General features: G+C 44.8%; 2 protein-coding genes across 5 annotated transcripts in view; one reads left to right on the top strand and one right to left on the bottom strand.

Annotated features, from left to right (window-relative positions):
* Window positions 1–9,930, top strand: part of VRK2 (VRK serine/threonine kinase 2) — a 64,341-nt gene extending 54,411 nt beyond the window's left edge. For all 4 annotated transcript variants that reach the window (XM_034764284.1, XM_034764283.1, XM_034764286.1 and 1 more), the window contains 2 exons: window positions 4,942–5,115; window positions 9,227–9,930. In XM_034764284.1, coding sequence (XP_034620175.1) covers window positions 4,942–5,115; window positions 9,227–9,469 — 417 coding nt within the window. In that variant the 3' untranslated portion in view covers window positions 9,470–9,930. The remainder of the gene's footprint in view (window positions 1–4,941; window positions 5,116–9,226) is intronic.
* The window catches only part of FANCL (FA complementation group L), a 79,187-nt gene continuing 69,304 nt past the window's right edge, over window positions 9,436–19,318 (bottom strand). Inside the window, exons 12-14 of the mRNA XM_034764287.1 lie at window positions 10,719–10,835; window positions 10,039–10,110; window positions 9,436–9,573 (exon numbers count right to left, since the gene is read on the bottom strand). Coding sequence (XP_034620178.1) covers window positions 9,538–9,573; window positions 10,039–10,110; window positions 10,719–10,835 — 225 coding nt within the window. The 3' untranslated portion in view covers window positions 9,436–9,537. The remainder of the gene's footprint in view (window positions 9,574–10,038; window positions 10,111–10,718; window positions 10,836–19,318) is intronic.

Raw genomic sequence — 19,318 nt, 5'->3', positions numbered from 1 at the left:
GATGCTAGATGCATGAAGATTTGCTTTGCAAATCTAAGCAGTTGGCCTGCGTAAGGGGTTTTCAGGTTTTGTTTTTAACTTTTTTCCTTCAGCTGAAAGTACAAAATCTATTATTCAGTTTTATACTTAGCCTAAAAGTTTGATACTAAAGTAGAATGAAAGATGTTGCTGAACTTGTTCTGATTATGAGAGATTGAAGAGTGGCTACAGCACTTGCTATTTGCAAGTGCACAACCCCATTACAAGTCCATAACTGAGAAGTGTCAATTACCAGTGCTTCTGTTCGTTGGACACAGGCAGAATTATTTGAATGGTCAATAACAAGGTCAGAGACAGGGTTCTGCTGTTTGCAGATGACTTGATCCTAGTACCTATCATCACTTAAGTTTTCAGAGGGACTTCAAATTTCTCCTGCCTTGCCTCTTTGAAAAATATGCATGCATGTGCCACCTCAAACTAGAGCTCTTCTTTCCTCAAGGGTATTTCTCTAGCAAGATGTACTTAAGGGCAGAACAAATTAATGTAATCTAATTTACTGAAAAATGGACATAAGACAGGAGATTTATTTTCTGAATGGTTAAAGGAGGTTTCTGGTATTTCCCATGAAGTTTAAGAAATGTTTTAGTTTACCAAATCTAAGTTACCATTTGTGTGAGAACAGAGAATACAAGCAGAGAACGTAAGATTTTCAGAAAACTAGGTTTTAACCTACAGTTGCTGGGGCTGACTGGTTGTATCATATCCTCCCCTCCCCCAAGTTATAAGAGACACACCCCATTTGGGGAAGATTAAGAGATTTTGGGGTGTGTGCTCCTGGAGGGGCCCAGAGTGTGCTTTTCCAGGGCTGATGCATTCTGGCTACACTGCTGATAGTGTGGAATGCCTTAAAACGCAATGTACTGTTCATTGCCCTCAGCCCATCTATCTCCTCCTTCCTTTCAACTCCTGCAATCTTACCTCCTCTGCATTTTCTGCCCTTTTACACTTCTACTCCTACTCGCCCCACACCTCTCTCCTCCCATTAAAAACAAACATAAAACTTACTAATTGGAGTAATTCAATAACTATAAAGCATTTACAATCTCTCAGTGTAACAACATTCTCTGAGTATTGTCAGTAACGCTTCATTCTTGCCTGCACACGCCACACCAAATCCAGAATTCTCTAGAAACCTGTTTTGGGGTCATATGGAACCTGCCTTGAGCCATGCAGTGCTCCATGTGAGACTGTATAAGTAGAAGTGACCCTTCACTTCCTTCCAGCTCGAACTTCCTAAGGTCCGTTATGATAGCTCCATAGCCATTTTCTCTTACCCCCAATTCAAGATAGCTGTTGGAAGCAGCTAATTTTTTTAGCATTAGTTAATTTTTAGTCCCATTTGGAAATATGAAGTGCCTAGTTGATGTTTGATGAAATGTATGTATGCCCTGAGGGCATCCTGGGTAGACCAAGAGCCAGAACCTGTTCCAGTATCTTTACACCATACTGACTCTAGAGGTCTTTAAGTCTAAAGCCAAAGAACTTGTTATCTTTGTTCTATGCTTTTCTTTTTCAATAGCCAGGGACAGAGAGGAAGCACCACCACGCCATAAATTATTAATCCTACTTGCTCATACTATATTTAATAAAAAAAAAAAAAGGATCTAGCGGTAATGGTGCTGTCCCAGGGAGTCCTTGCCACTGACAGGAATCATATCCCCAGTGCCAAAGGTTAAATGGCTGACTTGGCTGCTGAGGTGTGCCATAGGGCTGCTGTAAAGTCAACTGGCTGCAGCAGATCAATAATGACAACGTTTGGAGAAAGAAAAATTGACATGTAACTTGATTTCATAAGGGACGAGTGTAAATACAGATCCACAACCTCCAACCCCCTTCTTGGGAATGTATATTAGATTGTGATATGTGGAAGAAACTGAGGATGTAATGAGCCACAGCCCCAATCTTACGTGGAGAATTCTGTGACTTCAGGCAAAGTTGCCACAGTCCCCAGCAGTCAAAGCTTTCTAGAAGGTTCTGGATTGGGTCCAGCCACATGGATCTATACTGAAGCTACTCAAACTCCTGTTACAGTTGAATAACTTGTCATCTTTCATTAAGATAGACACCTATCCAAGACTCTGCATGCCCTAACATGATTACAAGATAAATAAAATCTCACTAGCATTAATCATTTAATAGAAACTCAGCCATTCAGGCACCTAAAGAATCTCTTTCATTCATTATGGGAAGCATACCCTCAGCCCTCCCTGGAAAAAAAATAAAAACAAAACACTTTACAGATGGCTTTTGCAGAATATCCATGTGGTCACCAAATTCTGTTATTTCAGACAAGTTGGGGAGTAGCTCAAGAGTCTTGAGCATACAAAGAGAATATGCTGGCAGCTCCACTCTCTTAGGCAGGTGATCCAACTAAGGTGTCCTTTCTGATTGCAGCTATGGCGATATGATTCAGGGAGGGGATGCCATTGAGGGCTTTATAGGTGTAACGTACCAGCGTATAGTCCAGACCAGTGGGGTCTGTGTCACCCACGCCTTACAGTGCCTTGCTGAAATCGCTCCCATCTGGGCTGGTCACAAACAGTTTTCCAGTATGCAAACCACACCCTCAGTGTCTCTGTGTAACTGCAGCCTGCCAGCCACACTTGGGTTACACTCTGGCTCTCACTAGCCTTGGTTATATTGCAGTCCCAGATGTCCCCCAGAAATATATGTCCTGTTACTGCCCAGCCCTCTCCTAGACAGTACAAATATTTTAAGTTCGTTATTCCTTTCAGGGAATAATATGCCAGTTTAAGTTGAAGTGTCTGAATAACTATTTGAGATAAATATATTGGATTAGATAAAACAGTAAAACAAGTTTATTAACTACAAAGAGATTTTATGGGAGTACAAATAATGAGGCATTAAAGTCAGAAATGGTTACAAGAAAAATAACCACATGCTCCAGCAGATTATTGACCAAACTCTCAGGGCAGGACTCCTCCCTTAAGTCCAATGAATCCTTCCTTTACCTCTTCAGATGCAGTGAATGTGATGGACAGGGGGAGAAGAGAAGGGTCCCGTGGGTGTTCCTCCTTTTTATAGTTTCAGTACCCCTCTTGAAAAACCGTTTTCAGCTGTGCATTTAGGAGACAAAGTCCATGTGGAAGGATGTTCCCTGCTGTCTTTTTCTTAGCTGTTTTAGCTTCCTTTGTTCTCCCTTCCTGCTTGGTGACTCTGTTTACTGCTTAAATGCAAATTAAGCAAAGCACACACCCCTTTGTTTAGGACAGACCTGTTTGCCAACTTCAGTTCGGGCAGGGCTGTGGGGTTTGGAACATGTTAATAACATAGAGGGGAATCCTATAACTTCACATGTAGTGTTGCCACAAGCTTTACCAGGACAATACTGACCAGCAAATTATGAATTTAAGTGATTCCTTATGAGGCATACTTTGTACAAAGATTATTGCAATAGACTATAGGGTGAATACAGGGGTGTATTCTGTCACAATAGGTCATAACCAACAACTTAAACTCTCCCTAGAGATCCGTAGGCAGCCAGTGCAGAGGCCAGAGCACTGGTGTCATGTGCTCCCAGCAAGGTGCCCCAGTCTCAATAAGTGAGCAGCTGTATTCTGCACCAGCTGTAGTCTCTGAATAGTTTTAAGGGAGAGCACATTTCAGTAGACTAATCTTGAGGTAACAAGTATGGATAACAGTGGCACTGTTTGCAACTAAAAGATCCCAGTCTCTTACCCAGATGCAGATGGTGGTAGGATGATTGGGTTACTGCTGTAAAGATTGTCAAAGGCAGGGAGGGATCTAAAGTCACCCCTACCTTGAAATCCCTAGTAACTAATGGTGGATGTACACGCTCAAAGGAACTGATATTGTATCTGCCATCTCCAGCTGCTTGCTCCACACCACCCTCACCTCAATCTTGTCTGGGCTGAGCTTCAGCCAGCTTGTTCTCATCTATACACTGGCTGAGGCACTGAACCACCTTGTCCAAGTCAGATGAGACTGACATACAGTGTCATCAGCTGACTGAGAATACTGCACTCCATGCCTCCTTACTCTTATTAATGTTAACCTTGTCCTCCTATTTCCTTCCATCTCTATCATCTTAGAATGGATAATTGGGATAGAAGCCATGTCTATTTGCTTTCTATACTTCTGGGCATCAGATAAATATTTTTAGCTCTCTCATATCTATCTGGGATGTTAGGGTTATAGCTGAATAGCCCAAGCATAATCAGAGGTCCTATCTGATAGATTTAAGGTAATATACTACTTTATTTTTTTTGACATGCACAAAACATGATGCACTTCATTTAAGTGGGGAAGAGAAAAATGGGTATGGGCTAACATTTTTCAGAAATTAAGTCCCATTTGAAAAGTGGATTGGGCACTTGGGAGCTGAACTCCTAGTGAACTTCAGAGAGAGAATCTAAGCATCAGATTTTAAAAAGTATTTAGATAATTATCTTTGAAAAAAATCACACTAGGTGCCTATCTGCATCTTTCAGTACCTAACCACCTTTCAAAAACCGGACCGTAGGTACTTTTGAAAATAATACTTGTTAATTTTTTGGAATTAGACCTGCAATAGTTAGAGGTTTTGTGTTTCAGCTCTTGCTTGGCGGCTAATGGAGTAGCTCTCCTATAATCCACTTTGGTACAATACTCTCCTTTTATTATTTCTTTGTGTAATTCCCATTCTTGAACTACTATCAAGGGCTGCGCAGGCGCTCAGGGCTATAGCGGGGAGATAATCTCCTCTAGCTCTGGAGCTGCCGCAGCAGGGAGAGATGCTCTCCCCCAGCCCTGGAGCTTCTGCAGCCAGGGAGAGGGGCCACTCACCCCCAGCCCAGCACGCTTAGTTCTGTATTTAAGCACTTTTCTTTCTGAATTGTTGAATGTTTTCATTATATCATGTTATTAACTCTATGTTAACAGGCTGATTTACCAAAGCCTACACCAAAACAGTTTAAACAAAAAGAAAGCAAGCTGGATGATGAAGAACATAATTGTCTGAGAAAAGCTAATATTCAGGTAACACACAGACAATTACAAGAACAAGAGAAACCAGGTGGATTGAACCAGATGTGTCAGCATAATGAACCACTGCTGGTGAGATTTTTGACATTACGGTAGAACATAAATGGTATATTTGAAACCCTGTAAAAAGTTCTGCTTTAATAGTTCTGTATTTCTTTCTACTGAAAGATTGGCACAATAGATGTGTGCAAACAGCAAGCTAGATATTAGTCACAGTAACACTAGAATTTGGTATATGCTTAGACACCATTGGATGACATTATTCCAAAAATATAATGAAGTTCAAAAAATGTTCTGTCATCATTGTGCATTAGGTGCAAAAGTAGTGCTGCACTTCCAATAGTACCTTTAACATTAGCTCTACAGTCACAGGTATTAAGAATGGTACCCATGATAACATTTTTGTGTAGTGGTTGTCATTAAAGTAAACATTTGCAAGTCAATAATAGTTTCCTCTTCTAATTTACAGCGGGGAAACTGCTCTGATAGCACTGTTTGGTAATAGTTGGGTCTTCAATAACTGCATTTATTATTAACCAATAATAAAATCTTGGTTTCAGGCCTTGAAGAGTCAGTATTTAACTGATCAAAGCTCAATAGCATTAGCTGCTCTATTATATAAAAGGTTTGAATGCCCTCATTATCTTCAACTTGTATGCTTTGGATGCCGAAGTGGATCTGTACTGCTCAGCTTCACGCTTCTAGAGTGCAAAGAATCATTCCGTAAAGGCTTCAGTGCTATTTGTGAGTAAGAATAGTTCAGAATAGAAGGCATCTTAGAAAAAGAAACCTCTCTCTCCCCCTTCCCCTTTGGTTTTAAGTTAATTTAACAATAACTATTTACTCAGTTTGTGCCCTTCTTACTGGATAAGGAAATCAAACTAATTTATGAAGCACCAGAATGAGACTTTAAAAGCAGCTTTATTAAAAAAAATCTTTGCTTCAAGCAGTCTGCTGCATGGAGACTCCAGTACAAGGCATCAAAGTGAAGAAGAAACAGCAAAACTGCCCCAGGGCTTCTGTCAGGCAAGTGGTGAGCAGAACAATTCGGATAGAGGGCCACAGCTAATAGGAAAAGGGTTAGACTAAAAAAGGCTCCTGAGTCCTGCCGAAACAGCCCTGAATTTTTTACATCACCTTCCCTATTAAGGAGGGAATGCAGAGAAGGAGTTGGAAGTAGCAATTAAGATGCTATTTTTATGCAGAAATTCTGTTTTGGATGCTAGAATATAAATAGCCAATTGGACCGTCCCCAACTTGCTTCCCTCCAAATCCCTCCTCTCCCACAGATCCTCAACCCCCTGTGTACCTGCCTCTTACCTGTAAGCAGCAGCTTTTGGTTCTCCACCTAGGTAGTCTATCACCTGGGTTTTGAATGATAGAGACTGGTCCCTGACATTGATCATGTGTATTAGTGGAAACTGCCAGTGACAGTGGTGCCACCTTCACTGTAAATCATGGTTTTGTGAAGCAGTATGGGTATTTGTGCTCTTTTTTTTTTTTTTTCCTGCTTTGTGGTGATATCAGAAGCTGTACTTAGCTGGAAGACAAGGGTACATTTAGTACAGCTGGAGGAGAGGAGTTGTGGAATATATGTACCTGGGTGACTGAAAGAGGGAATAAGCAATAGAAGCAGCAACCAGTGAGAAGGATCAGGTATCAAGAACAATAAGATCTAAACCAGCCTTTTGCATAATATTTGGTTGCCATTAGTATTTTTGAGTTATTTTTCCCTAGGAGGAAAAAGTAATTGGGAAATATGTCTATTAATCTGGCTATTCCACTATAGTTGTTCCTTAGTACTCACGGCACATTATCACTAACAAGAGAATCAAGTTTAAATATGGATGTCAGCATGTTAAAATATTCAGATGAAGAATTAAGGGGAGAGAAGTTGGAGAAAGAATATACAAAATGAAGCCATGGGAATATGTTTGGATGGTATGCTTCCTGCTACTTCCTTTTATTTAACTGATTTGGAAAGTTGGTGTAGGAGTGTAATATTGGGATTGCAGAAATGGTTTTGGGTGCATTTGAGAGAGAGAGAGGTTGTGATGTACAAAATTAGGAAGGATATTTCAGGCATAGATAAAAAGAAACAAAGGCTGCATGGTCCAAGCAAAAGAATGTTGGAAAGGCAAGATTTTATATACCCTTATTCTAGTCTAGGCACAGCCATGATGATGAGGAAGCTGAATATGATGAAGAGTCAGAGAAAGGACTCAGTATATGACATGGTTATAACAGCAGGAAAGGAAGATGAGTTTGATGGTGGCATTTTGAATGGATTGGAAGATGGAAGCCAGGTTTGACAGAGCAAAGGAGTTTGCAAGAGTCTAGTCATCAACGTATTAAGGCAGGAGAAGAGTTGTATTTATGGAGGGAGAGTGACATTTACTGGAAAACATTGAAGTTGTTACAGAATTCAGTAGCAGCCTAATTGTGAGAGGTGGAGTCATTTATGACACTGCAACCCCAAGGCCGGGACGTGGAATAAGTAGGGAGAGATCTTTTTTTAGCCATTTAGTTTTTTTGGAGGCAATACATCAGAAAATTGCCATATCTCTATGCCACTGATCAGGAGTGGAAATAGTAGAATTGGGAGTGTTATGTGTAAGTTGGTAGGCGTGAATGAAGATATGACCTTAACCTCAGGAAAAGAAGGAAGAAAAGAGGAACAAGAACCAGAACCCTGCAGTTCACCAAGAGTGGAGGGAAGTAGAACAGTTGAAGGAGACTATAGTGGTAGGGGGTATAAAAGGATGGTGTGGTTAGCAGTGTAACAGACTATTGAATGAATATGGAGAAAAGATGCAAGAAAGGTGTCATTAGACACTTGGAAAATATAGTGAATAGATTGGAGAAGAGTCGAGGAGAGTGAACTGACAAGAAAACCAGAGTTCAGAGCTTGCTCAAGGACTTGGAAGTGAAATGGGTGATAGTTGGCGAGCCAGAAGGGCTTTTAGGGTACAGGAAACAGTGGTATGTGTGAAGGCAGAGGAAAAACCACCAGCCGGGGAAGGAAGAGCATGAGAGTAGGCATGAAGGCAAATGACAGAGGATCAGAGTAGAACATCACCTGTATTGGAGACCATAGAGAAAAATAGTTCATGAGGTAGTTCTTATCTTTTTGTGGTGAAAACTGGACTGAGTTGAAGTGTCAAAGAACTACTTCTGTATCTAATTAGGAAGGAGAATCAGTTGGCAAGCCAAATGGTAGATAATTCAGGGTTCATGTTGACTTTCTCCACTACAAATTTTTCATCCAAAGGACTACAATGCCAGGATATAGGATAAGTGGGATGGATTTAGCAAAAGAAACGAGTGTGGAAATGAGTGGGATGGAATATGAAAACTATAGTCCGAACAGGATATTTACGGACAGAAGTTTGCAGAAGGAAAGTGGGATGGGAAGATAGCAACATTAAAGGAAGAGATGATTGTCAAAAGAAACTTCAGGACTGAAATACAAGACACACAACTGTGCGTTGAAGAAAGTTTTGCAATAAGGACTGTGGGTGCAGGAGTCAGATCCGAGGTGAAGATCAAAGCAGGACAAAGAAGCCATAAAGTTGATGCTTCTGGAAATTAAAAACCACCTACACCTTTGAAGAATCATGACAAGTTTTGCTGTACTGTGGAGATATAAAATTAAATCTAAATAAATAGGAATAGCAGATTTGACAATCAGAAGTTTAGAATGTGTATATAATAGCTTTATTAGCAAGAATATTGTAAATGTTACAGATTTTCACAATTTTGAGGACAAAGATAAAGGTATTAGAGCCCTTTAGATGTTGCTTTTAAAAATGGAATTCTAAATATTTTTTTGCAAAGCATTTAGTCTACATGTTATAAAACCAACCCCCCCCCCATTAATTTGAAGATATGAACACTGCTGTATTTGTACATTTATAAGGCTTTAAATGCTAGCTGCATCTGACAGAATGTTCACAAAATCTAGAGGAGTTAAATCTCTACTCCTAGTAACTCAGCAAATGTTACTAGCAAATCTTGCTAAAAGCTTGTCAGAATGTGTTCTTTCACTGTAGATCTTTGACATTTGCATATAAGTTTCCCCCAGAAAGCAGGGCAACAGAATATTTTAATCTTTGTTCTTCTGATTCAGATTTCCACTCGGTTTAATGCTGGAAACATTTCAATATTTTTTTCTCCCTTGCAGGAAAACACCGTAAGACAACTACACAGGCACTATCCCCAAACAGTTTTCTGGGAAGTTAAAAAGAAACACCACCAAAACAGCAATACATATTTTCCAGTATCTTTGCAAGAACCCAATAGAGATTTTACTTGTCCTTCTGTATCCAGTATTTTTAAGCTTGCATTTACTGAAGAGAGGTACCGATACACCATGACCATACTTGTACTTCTGATATTAATATTCCTTGTGTTGTATTTTCTTTGATGTCACCATTTAAAATGTCTTGAGTTTATGTGCAGTGTCATTAGCCCAAAGCTGTACAAGTTATTTTTTCAAAGTTTCTTCATAGACATTTTCACCGAGATTGGCTTAAAAAAGATTTGTGAAGTAACATACTGTAAATAGATACGTTTTAACATCTACAATGTACAAGGCTACATGTGTGTTAAAAATAGTGTATTTGGTTGTTTCTATTCTGAACATTAGGCATGCTTCCCAGAACTAGTCCTTTCATAGAGTAATACTAAAAATCGTAGAAGAATTAAATATCCTGTGTCTTTCATGATAAAGGACTCTGGTATATGTTTGATATATAGACATTGTTACATTTTACTTTTTCACTTGCTTCAACAAATAGTTTTAAATACTGGTGCATGTAATTAGTAACTCCATGCTGTAATTTTTACAGTGGAATAAAATATAAAATCCACAAGTGTTAATGTTAATTTGATAAACTGTCTGCTGCTCTTATTTTTTTCCACTTTTCCTAAGCTCCAGTACTGTACTTTATTCAATTTTACATTTCCATTAGACTTCCTAAAATATTTCCTTACCTTATTACAATATGGACATTCACCAAAGATGACATTAAAACTTTGTCTGCTAGAAGGAAGACCTTGTAACCACTGCAAGATAAGATAATGAAAACTTAATATTTATTTTATGCCCAATTTAGGAATGAGTCTAAAGTTCTTATAAACAGTGCTCTTCACCATAGTAGCTGATAAATCCCTGATTTGTAGTGTTTTCACACTGGATTAGGAGCATGCAATTTCGCTGGATTAGTTTTCTGTACAATCTACCTATAATGATTAACTGGTTTCACTTACTGAAAGTACTCTAAAGTGATCCTCTCTGACTTTCCCCACACTCCCTTCTGAGGTTTTCAGAGCAGTATTCCTAAATTGTTCTACTTTTGTAGCACCTAGAAGCTCCTGTCTTGGTTAGACTTTTGCCTGTACACACACAGTAAGGCAGGTTCCTTGCCCCCCAAGAGCTTATAAGACATAAGTGAGTGAGTGGAAGAGAACACTAGGGAAGCAGCAATAAGAACATGTAATTAAGAAGGCTTAGTGGTTCTGCTTCATTGCTGATACAGTTCTCTCTCACCAGTCCTTTACCCGTCACCTAACTAGCTATTTCTACTGCTTCCATAATCTTCTCATACAGAAGCCCATATCTGGGATCCATGAATTGGAGACAAGTGGATTTGTTACATTAATAAAAATTTTACCTCAAACAAGCAAGCCTGATGGAAAGGTTGTCCACATCGGGAATCACCACACACTTGGTCTGGAATAGCACCATCAAGTCGGTAAGCATAACAGATACCACAGTCCATAGTGAAGTCCTTTAAAAATAAAAAACAAAGTATTTCAGACAAGTTAACTTTTTTGTACATTAACATATCTCAGGGTGGAAATGAAGAAGAAATAAAATACATCACTTTCTAATTATTGTGTATTTCTTCCTTCAGAGGTCCGTGTAATCTGTTCCAAGACTGGAACTAGTTCTATTTACCGCCAATAGATGTGATCATCTTCTCCCCACCCCACACCCCGTCATGAGTCTATGAGTTGTTGTACAAGCATCCATCATCTTTGTCTGTCCAAAGCAAAACTAACGTCCACCTGCGTACCATCTTTGATGTAATCCATCTATTGCTTCCTCAGGATCTCTTTCCTACCATACTCTCCATGCTATCTTCACCAGACCCTCTTTGTTCATCCTCTGTATGTGTCCAAACCAGCAAAGTTGTGCTTCCTGGATTTTGTCAGACACATCACAGACTGACTTCCATCTTAATGCTTTCATTTCACTGTCTGTCCCTTTCGGTAATCCTTTATTGTGCAAAGACATCTTGTTTCAAACACCTGTAGGCACTGACCTTGAGTCTCTACCACCCAGGCTTCTGCACTATATCACATTGTGGAGTGTGTCACGCTGTGTGGAGTGGCTAACAACAGAGTGCTTACTTCAGGGCAGACTATCAGAAAACAAGGGACGATACCCCAAACTGATGCTATGTTCTATAATTAGATTTCACCATGCCAGCAACAAATTTGAACAGCTGGATCACTGTACCTGTCTTACCATGGAATCCCCTTAGATTCTCCAGCCTGTCTTGCCACCCAGACAAAGAAACGGTTACTCACCTTCTCGTAACTGTTGTTCTTCGAGATGTGTTGTTCATGTCCATTCAAAGCAGGTGTGTGTGCGCCGCGTGCACGCCAGCCGGAAGATTTTCCCATAGCAACGTCCGTAGGGTCGGCTCCGGCGCCCCCTGGAGTGGTGCCTTTATGGCGCTGTATATAGGGGCCAGCCGACCCCCCACCGTCTCAGTTCCTTCTTGCCGATACTCTGACAGAGGGATAGGAGGGTGGGTATTGGAATGGACATGAACAACACATCTTGAAGAACAACAGTTACGAGAAGGTGAGTAACCGTTTCTTCTTCTTCTTCGAGTGATTGTTCATGTCCATTCCAAGCAGGTGACTCACAAGCCCAAGTCTAGGTGGTGGGGTCGGAGGTCACTGCAGACTGGAGGACTGCACGGCCAAATGCAGCATCCTCCCTAGCCTGGTGCGTAATGGCGAAGTGAGCCGTAAAGGTGTGGATTGAGGACCAGGTGGCCACTCTACAAATTTCCTGTGTTGGGATGTGGGTCAGTAACGCAGCTGAAGAGGCCTGTGCTCTTGTGGAGTGGGCCGTGATAGGCGGGGCTGGTATATTGGCCCGACTGTAGCACTCCTGGATACAGGTTCTGATCTAAGCCAAGATCCTCTGTGACGTGACCAGGAGCCCCTTCCTACTGTCAGCCACAGCTACGAAAAGTTGGGTCGACTTCCTGAAGGTCTCGTCCTTTCTATATAAAACACGAGAGCCCTGCGAACATCCAGAGAATGCAGCCTGTGCTCCTTAGCAGAGGAGTGCGGTTTTTGGATAAAACACAGGGAGATAAATGTCTTGACCCATGTGAAACGGGGAAACCACCTTAGGTAGGAACGCAGGATGCGGCCTGAGTTGGACCTTGTCCTTGTGGAAGACGGTGTATGGAGGCTCGGATGTCAGAGCTCTGAGTTCCGATACCCTCCATGCTGATGTGATAGCCACCAAGAACGCGACCTTATATGAGAGGTACAACAGCGAGCATGAAGCCAGCAGCTCGAACGGGGCCCCCGTGAGGACAGACAGGACCAAATTGAGGTCCCAAGCAGGGACAGGTTGACGGAGATGTGGGAACAATCTGTCAAGACCCTTAAGGAACCGTCCAACAAGTGGGTTTGTAAACACTGAGGTCCCTCCAGGGTGGAATGCGAAGACTGCAGCAAGGTGGACTCGCATCGATGAGAGAGTTAGTCCCAGGTGTCTCAGATGTAGCAAATAGTCCAAGATGAGAGGGATTGGGGCGAGCAAGGGGCCCTGACCGTGCTGTGTAACCCAGAGGGAGAAGCGCTTCCACTTGGCCAAATACGTAGACCTTGTTGACGGCTTCCTGCTGCCCAACAGGACCTGTCTGACCTGATAGGAGCATTGTAACTCCAGTGGGTTTAGCCATGGAGCATCCAAGCTGTAAGGTGGAGCGACTCCAGGTTCGGATGAAGGAGGCGACCGCGATCCTGCGTGATCAAGTCCAGTAGTAGGGGCAACCTGAGCGGAACCTTCATAGACACGTGTAGGAGAGACGCGTACTAATGCTGGCATGGCCGCGCAGGAGCTATGAGGATGAGTCGAGCGTGATCTCTGCGGGCCTTGAGGATCACCTTGGGAATCAAGGGAATCGGGGGGAAGGCGTAAAGAAGCCTGTCTGCCCAAGAGAGGAGAAACGCGTCTGATAGGGATCCCTGACTGCGTCCCATGAGGGAGCAGAATTGACGACACTTCCTGTTCTCGTTGGAAGCAAACAAGTCCACCCGGGGATGACCCCAGAGTCGGAAAATTGAGAGAACTACATCCCAGCGGATAGACCATTCGTGACCCTAGAACGAACGGCTGAGTGTGTCCGCGAGCACGTTGTGCGTGCCGGGGAGGTAGGATGCTATCAGGTGAATTACGTTCTGTATGCAAAAGTCCCATAATGCTTGGGCCTCCTGGCAAAGGGGAGAGGAGCGAGCACCACCCTGTTTGTTGATATAAAATATCGTTGGAGTATTGTCTTTGAGGACAGAAACACACTTGCCCGCGAGCTGGGACTTGAATGCCATGCATATGAGACGTACCACTCGTAATTCCCTGACATTGATGTGCGATGAAAGATCCTCCCTTGACCAAAGACCTTGGGTCCGGAGGTGTCCCAGATGTGCACCCCATCCCTGATCCGACGCGTCCATTACCAGGGTCAGGGAGGGCTCTGGTTCGAGGAAAGGTACCCCCGCGCAGACCACCCGTGGGTCGAGCCACCATTGGAGGGAGTCCAACACCGGACGAGGTAACGTCACCACTGAGTGTAGGGAGTCCCTGACTGGCTGATAAACCCCTCCCAACCAAGATTGGAGAGGGCGCAGTCTGAGCCTGGCATGTCTGACGACATAGGTACATGCTGCCATGTGCCCTAATAATTTGAGGCAGCTTCAACTGTGATGGTAGGGTAACTTTGGAGGCAGAGAATGATGTTGGACAAAGTTCGGAATCTCGCCTCTGGGAGATATGCTCTGGCTTGTGTCAAGTCCAGAACTGCTCCTATGAATTCGATTCTTTGTGTTGGAGAAAGAGTGGACTTGGCCTCGTTCAGTAAGAGGCCGAGGGAGCTGAAGGTGTGCCTGATGAAGACCACCTGAGCCTCCACGAGTGCCTTGGTCCTGCCCTTGATGAGCCAATCGTCCAGGTAAGGGAATACCTGGATCCCTGGCCTGCGGAGGAAGGCTGCCACGACTGCCATGCACTTCGTGAAGACCCTTGGGGCTGCTGATAGACCGAAGGGTAGGACCGTGAACTGTAGATGAACGTCGCCGACGAGAAACCTGAGGTAACGCCTGTGGCGAGGGATTATCGCGATATGGAAGTATGCATCCTTTAAGTCGAGGGCGGCATACCAGTCTCCTGGATCCAGGGAAGGAATGATGGAGGACAGGAAGACCATGCAGAACTTGAGCTTCTTGACAAACTTGTTGAGACACCACAAGTCCAGAATAGGTCTGAGGCCCCCTTTCACTTTCGGAATTAGGAAATATCGATAATAAAAGCCCTTGCCCCGTAGTTCTGGAGGCACCTCCTCCACTGCCCCTGCTGTAAGGAGGGACTGAACTTCTTGAAGGAGAAGTTGCTCGTGAGAGGGGTCCCTGAAGAGGGACGGTGAGGGGGGCTGGTGGGGTGGGAGAGAGGAAAACTGGATAGAATATCTCTCCTCTACTATGCGAAGCACCCAAGCGTCTGACGTGATCTGGGCCCACGCACGATAGAAGGGGGACAGACGTGATGAAAAGGTAAGGTTGGGAGGATCCAGAGATCTGTCCAGTAGGCCGTCCTCGACCGAACCCTCAAAATGGTGGCCTAGGCCCCTGCGGAGGCCTTGGTTGGGTAGAAGACTGTCCGAAGGGCTGCTGTTGCTGCCTCCTCCTGCCAGTTCGCGGTGTCCTGCACACAGCATCACCTCGATTTTGAAGTTGATATGGACGCGGGGCCTGTTGCGGCCTAAACTGCCTACGCTGAGTAACAGGGGTGTGTAAGCCTAAAGAACGGAGGGTGGTCGGCGAGTCCTTTAGGCTATGGAGCTGTTTGTCCGTCTTTTCTGAGAAAAGCGTGGGCCCTTCGAAAGGTAAGTCCTGTATAGTCTTTTGGACTTCATGAGGAAGGCCGGAAACTTGAAGCCAGGCTACGTGCCTCATGAAGAGGCCAGTAGCCAACGTGCGCAAGGCCGAATTGGCTGCGTCCAAGGCTGCCTGAAGGGAAGCTCAAGTAATCAATCTTCCCTCCTCAACCAGGGCTGAAAACTCGGTTCGTGAATCCTGCAGGAGGAGGTCCGTAAACCTAGACAAAGCTGAGCACGTGTTGTGTCCATACCGGCTCACTATGGCCTGCTGATAGGCAATACGCAACTGTAGGCCCCCCGTTGAATAGACCTTACGTCTGAAGAGGTCCAACTTTTTAGCCTCTCTATTTTTAGGAGTGGATCCTGGAAAATCTTGTCGCTCCCTCTGGTTGGCTACATCCACCACCAGGGAGTCCGGCGGGGCGTGCGTGTAAAGATGTTCATAGCCCTTGGTTGGGACAAAATATCGCCTCTCAGTCTTTTTGGCTGTAGGGGCCAATGAGGCTGGAGTTTGCCACAAAGTGCAGGTTGTGTCCGCAATATTTTTTATGAGGGGTAGGGCCACCCTAGATGGGCCCAATGGGGCCAGGATATCAATTACAGGATCGGTGTCCACCTCAATCTGCTCTGTCTGTATCAAGAGGCTCTGGGCCGCTCGAGTAAGGAGATGTTGGAGGAGTCTATTATCCTCTAAAGCCGGAGCAGCAGAAGTTCCCGCTACTGCCTCATCCGGAGATGAAGAGGAAGATGTTCCATGTATCTGGCCTTCATCTAGCACGTCTCCCTGTGTAAGGGCCTGCGGCACACGGTACTCAGGCTGCACAGCCAGTGCGGGCTCAAGATGCGGCACCGCGGGCGGTACAGGGGTCGCCACCAAACGCCGAGGAGTGCTGGGCGGTGCCTGCGCTGAAGGAAGCAAAGCCCCTGTCGGTGCCACTATTTGACCTGGGGGTGCTATAATGCCTTGTGGCACACTCCTGTCAGACGGCAGTGCTGGTGGCGGTGGCATTAGCGGCGGTGCCCCAGACGCTGAGGAGACGGAAGCGGTTTGTGAGCGGGGCCCATACGCCTGACCCACGGACTGATGGTAGGCCCATGGCATCCAGAATGGCCACTGTGGAGGTGGTTGCCACTCCTGCTGATGCCACTGTGGCGGGTATGGTTGGGCACTCCTACGCGAGGACGATCTGCTCCTCGATCTGTTAGAACGGTAGGAGTCAGAAGTCTCTGAATAGGAGGACATCGGAGGAGCGGTGCCCACAGTTGCTGGCTGGGGTGCTCGCGCCGGTGCCGCTACCATGGCGCTGCGTGGAGAGTGCGGTGAGCATATCGCCGGTTTACCCTTAGAGTGATACTGGGGCCCGGCGGCAGCCGGAGGTTGACTGCACCGGTGCGGTGACGCCGGCACTGGAACGTTCAAGAGGTCTGAGGCGGCCTCGAACGCCTCAGGTGTCGATGGGAGGCGGACCTCCTCCATAATGTCCGGGGATCTATGGCGTTCCGGACTCGACGGGGCGGGAGTCAATGGGATGGCCGGATCGGTCTGCGGCGCGGGTTGCCCCGTAACAATCGTGGACTGCGCCCAACCTTTAGAGTCCCCGTGGGAGATTGTTCGGTCCACGGCCTGTTTTTTTTAGCCGGCACCGGCGAAGGAGAGCGGCGTCTTCTCGAAGACCATTTCTTATGTGCAGACTTTCTGTGGTGCCAGGGTCTTGGGGCCTTGGCCTCACGACCTATCTCCGGTGCCGGGGCACTGCGCACCGAGGATGAAGTGTCCGGGATCCGATTGCGGCCGCAGTGCCGCCTCCATTAGGATGACTTTAAGTCTCTGCTCTCTATCCTTGAGAGTCCTGGGGCGAAAAGCCCTGCAAATAGGACACCTGTCCCTTTGATGGGTCTCCCCAAGGCACCGCAAGCAGGAAGAGTGCGGATCACTTTTTGGCATAAACTTCCCGCAGTCCCGACAGAGTTTAAACCCTGGAGACCTGGGCATGCCCCAGCGGGGCGACGAAAAGTTGGGGAAACCCCCCCCAACTGACACCTAACTATCTAACAGTAACACTAACTACTAACTAATAAACTATGTACAAGAACTATAGAACACTGCCACGATTGCTAAAGAGCAAGAGAAGTTCCAGCTAGCCGTCACCGGAGCCGACCCTACGGACGCTGCTATGGGAAAATCTTCCGTCTGGCGTGCACACACCTGCTTGGAATGGACATGAACAATCACTCAAAGAAGAACTGGACTTTGTGATAATGGTCACTTAAACCCAAAAATCACACCACATCAGGTTTCACTTACCCCAGATCAACTGGCATGCCAGATCTTATGCCAAAGACAACACTGGCATCCAATTCTATAGTAAACTAACTGAAGGTTTATTAGCAAAGAAACAACAGTTATTAAGAGGTTAAAGCAGGTAAAATATATTAACAGGTGAGTCACAGTTTGTAGCAGTAATGTAATAAATTGCCAGTTTCACAGAAGTTTTTCAGGTACCCAGATTGTCTCTGGGGATCTCCGCTTTGCATCTGGTATACTTCCTTACAAGCGTCATAGAAGATTAGGGTTGGACGAGACCTCAGGAGGTCACATAGTCCAACCCCCTGCTCAAACCAGAACCAACCCCAACTAAATCATCCCAGGCAGGGCTTTGTCAAGCCAGGCTTTAATAACCTCTAAGGATGGAGGTTCCACCACCGCCCTAGGTAACACATTCAAGTGCTTCACCCTCCCAGTGTAATAGTTTTTCCTAATATCCAACCTCAACCTCCCCCCACTGCAACTTGAGACCATTGTTCCTTGTTCTGTCATCTGCCACTACTGAGAACAGCCTAGCTCCATCCTCTTTGGAACCCCCTTTCAGAGTAGTTGAAGCTATCAAATCCCCCCTCATTCTTCTCCTCTGCAGACTAAATAAGCCCACTTCCCTCAGCCTCTCCTCATAAGTCATGTGCCCCAAGCCCCTAATCATTTTCATTGCCCTCCGCTGGACTCTCTCCAATTTGTCCACATCCTTTCCATAGTAGGGGGCCCAAAACTGGACACAATACTCCAGATGTGGCCTCACCAGTGCCGAATAGAGGGGAATAATCACTTCCCTTAATCTGCTGGCAATGCTCCTACTGATGCAACCCAATATGCCCTTCTTGGCAACAAGGGTACACTGTTGACTCATATCCAGCTTCTCATCAACTGTAATCCCCAGGTCCTTTTCTGCAGAACTGCCGCTTAGCCAGTCGGTCCCCAGCTTGTAGCAGTGCCTGGGATTCTTCCATCCTAAGTGCAGGACTCTGCACTTGTCCCTGTTGGACCTCATCAGATTTTTTTTTTGGCCCAATCCTCCAATTTGTCTTGGTGACTCTGGCCCCTATCCCTACCCTCCAGCATATCTACCTCTCCCACCAGCTTAGTGTCATTCACCAACTTGCTGAGGGTGCAATCCATCCCATCATCCTGATCACCTTCCTCTCCTCCAAGTGCTTCAAAATGGAATCCTTGAGGAGCTTCTCCATAATTTTTCTGGGGACTGAGGTGAGGCTGACCGGTCTAAACAGTTCAGAAATGAAGGATTTTTCTGAGAATCCATATTTATATTTTTCTTATGACAGAAAGCAAGCTGACAGTCTTTCTACCCTCGTGGGCTTTTTCCTTTGTCAGTGAGTGAGGAATGCATTTAGCTTTTTGATGCCTGACCATCATACGTAATGGACACTTGCTTTGAAATTAGCATTTTCTGTTAAAGTCCTTTATTAGCATTTCACAAAATTTCGTTGATGGATTATTTAGTTATAGGGTTATGCACAATGTAGATGTTCGCTATTACATAATAACAGAAACTGATAAGTGAAAACAGTACAAGTAACATTCCACTAGTTTTCATGAAGATTAAATTCCTGAATACACTCTTAAATTTATACTCATTTTGATCTATACTAATACACAAGTGAATACATTCTAGTCCACTGGTCTGCCAGCGTTACAGGGTGCACCATTGTTCTATATAATTGGGCTTTCAGTCTCAGTGGCATACACTTCTGATGTGCAACACCTGGGATGTTATTCTATACACTTCCAGCAC

Source organism: Trachemys scripta, chromosome 3 (genome assembly GCF_013100865.1).
Source record: "Trachemys scripta elegans isolate TJP31775 chromosome 3, CAS_Tse_1.0, whole genome shotgun sequence".
Classification (NCBI taxonomy): Eukaryota; Metazoa; Chordata; order Testudines; family Emydidae; genus Trachemys; species Trachemys scripta.
The sequence above is the reverse complement of the archived record's forward strand: the minus strand, read 5'-3'. Positions and strand labels throughout refer to the sequence as shown.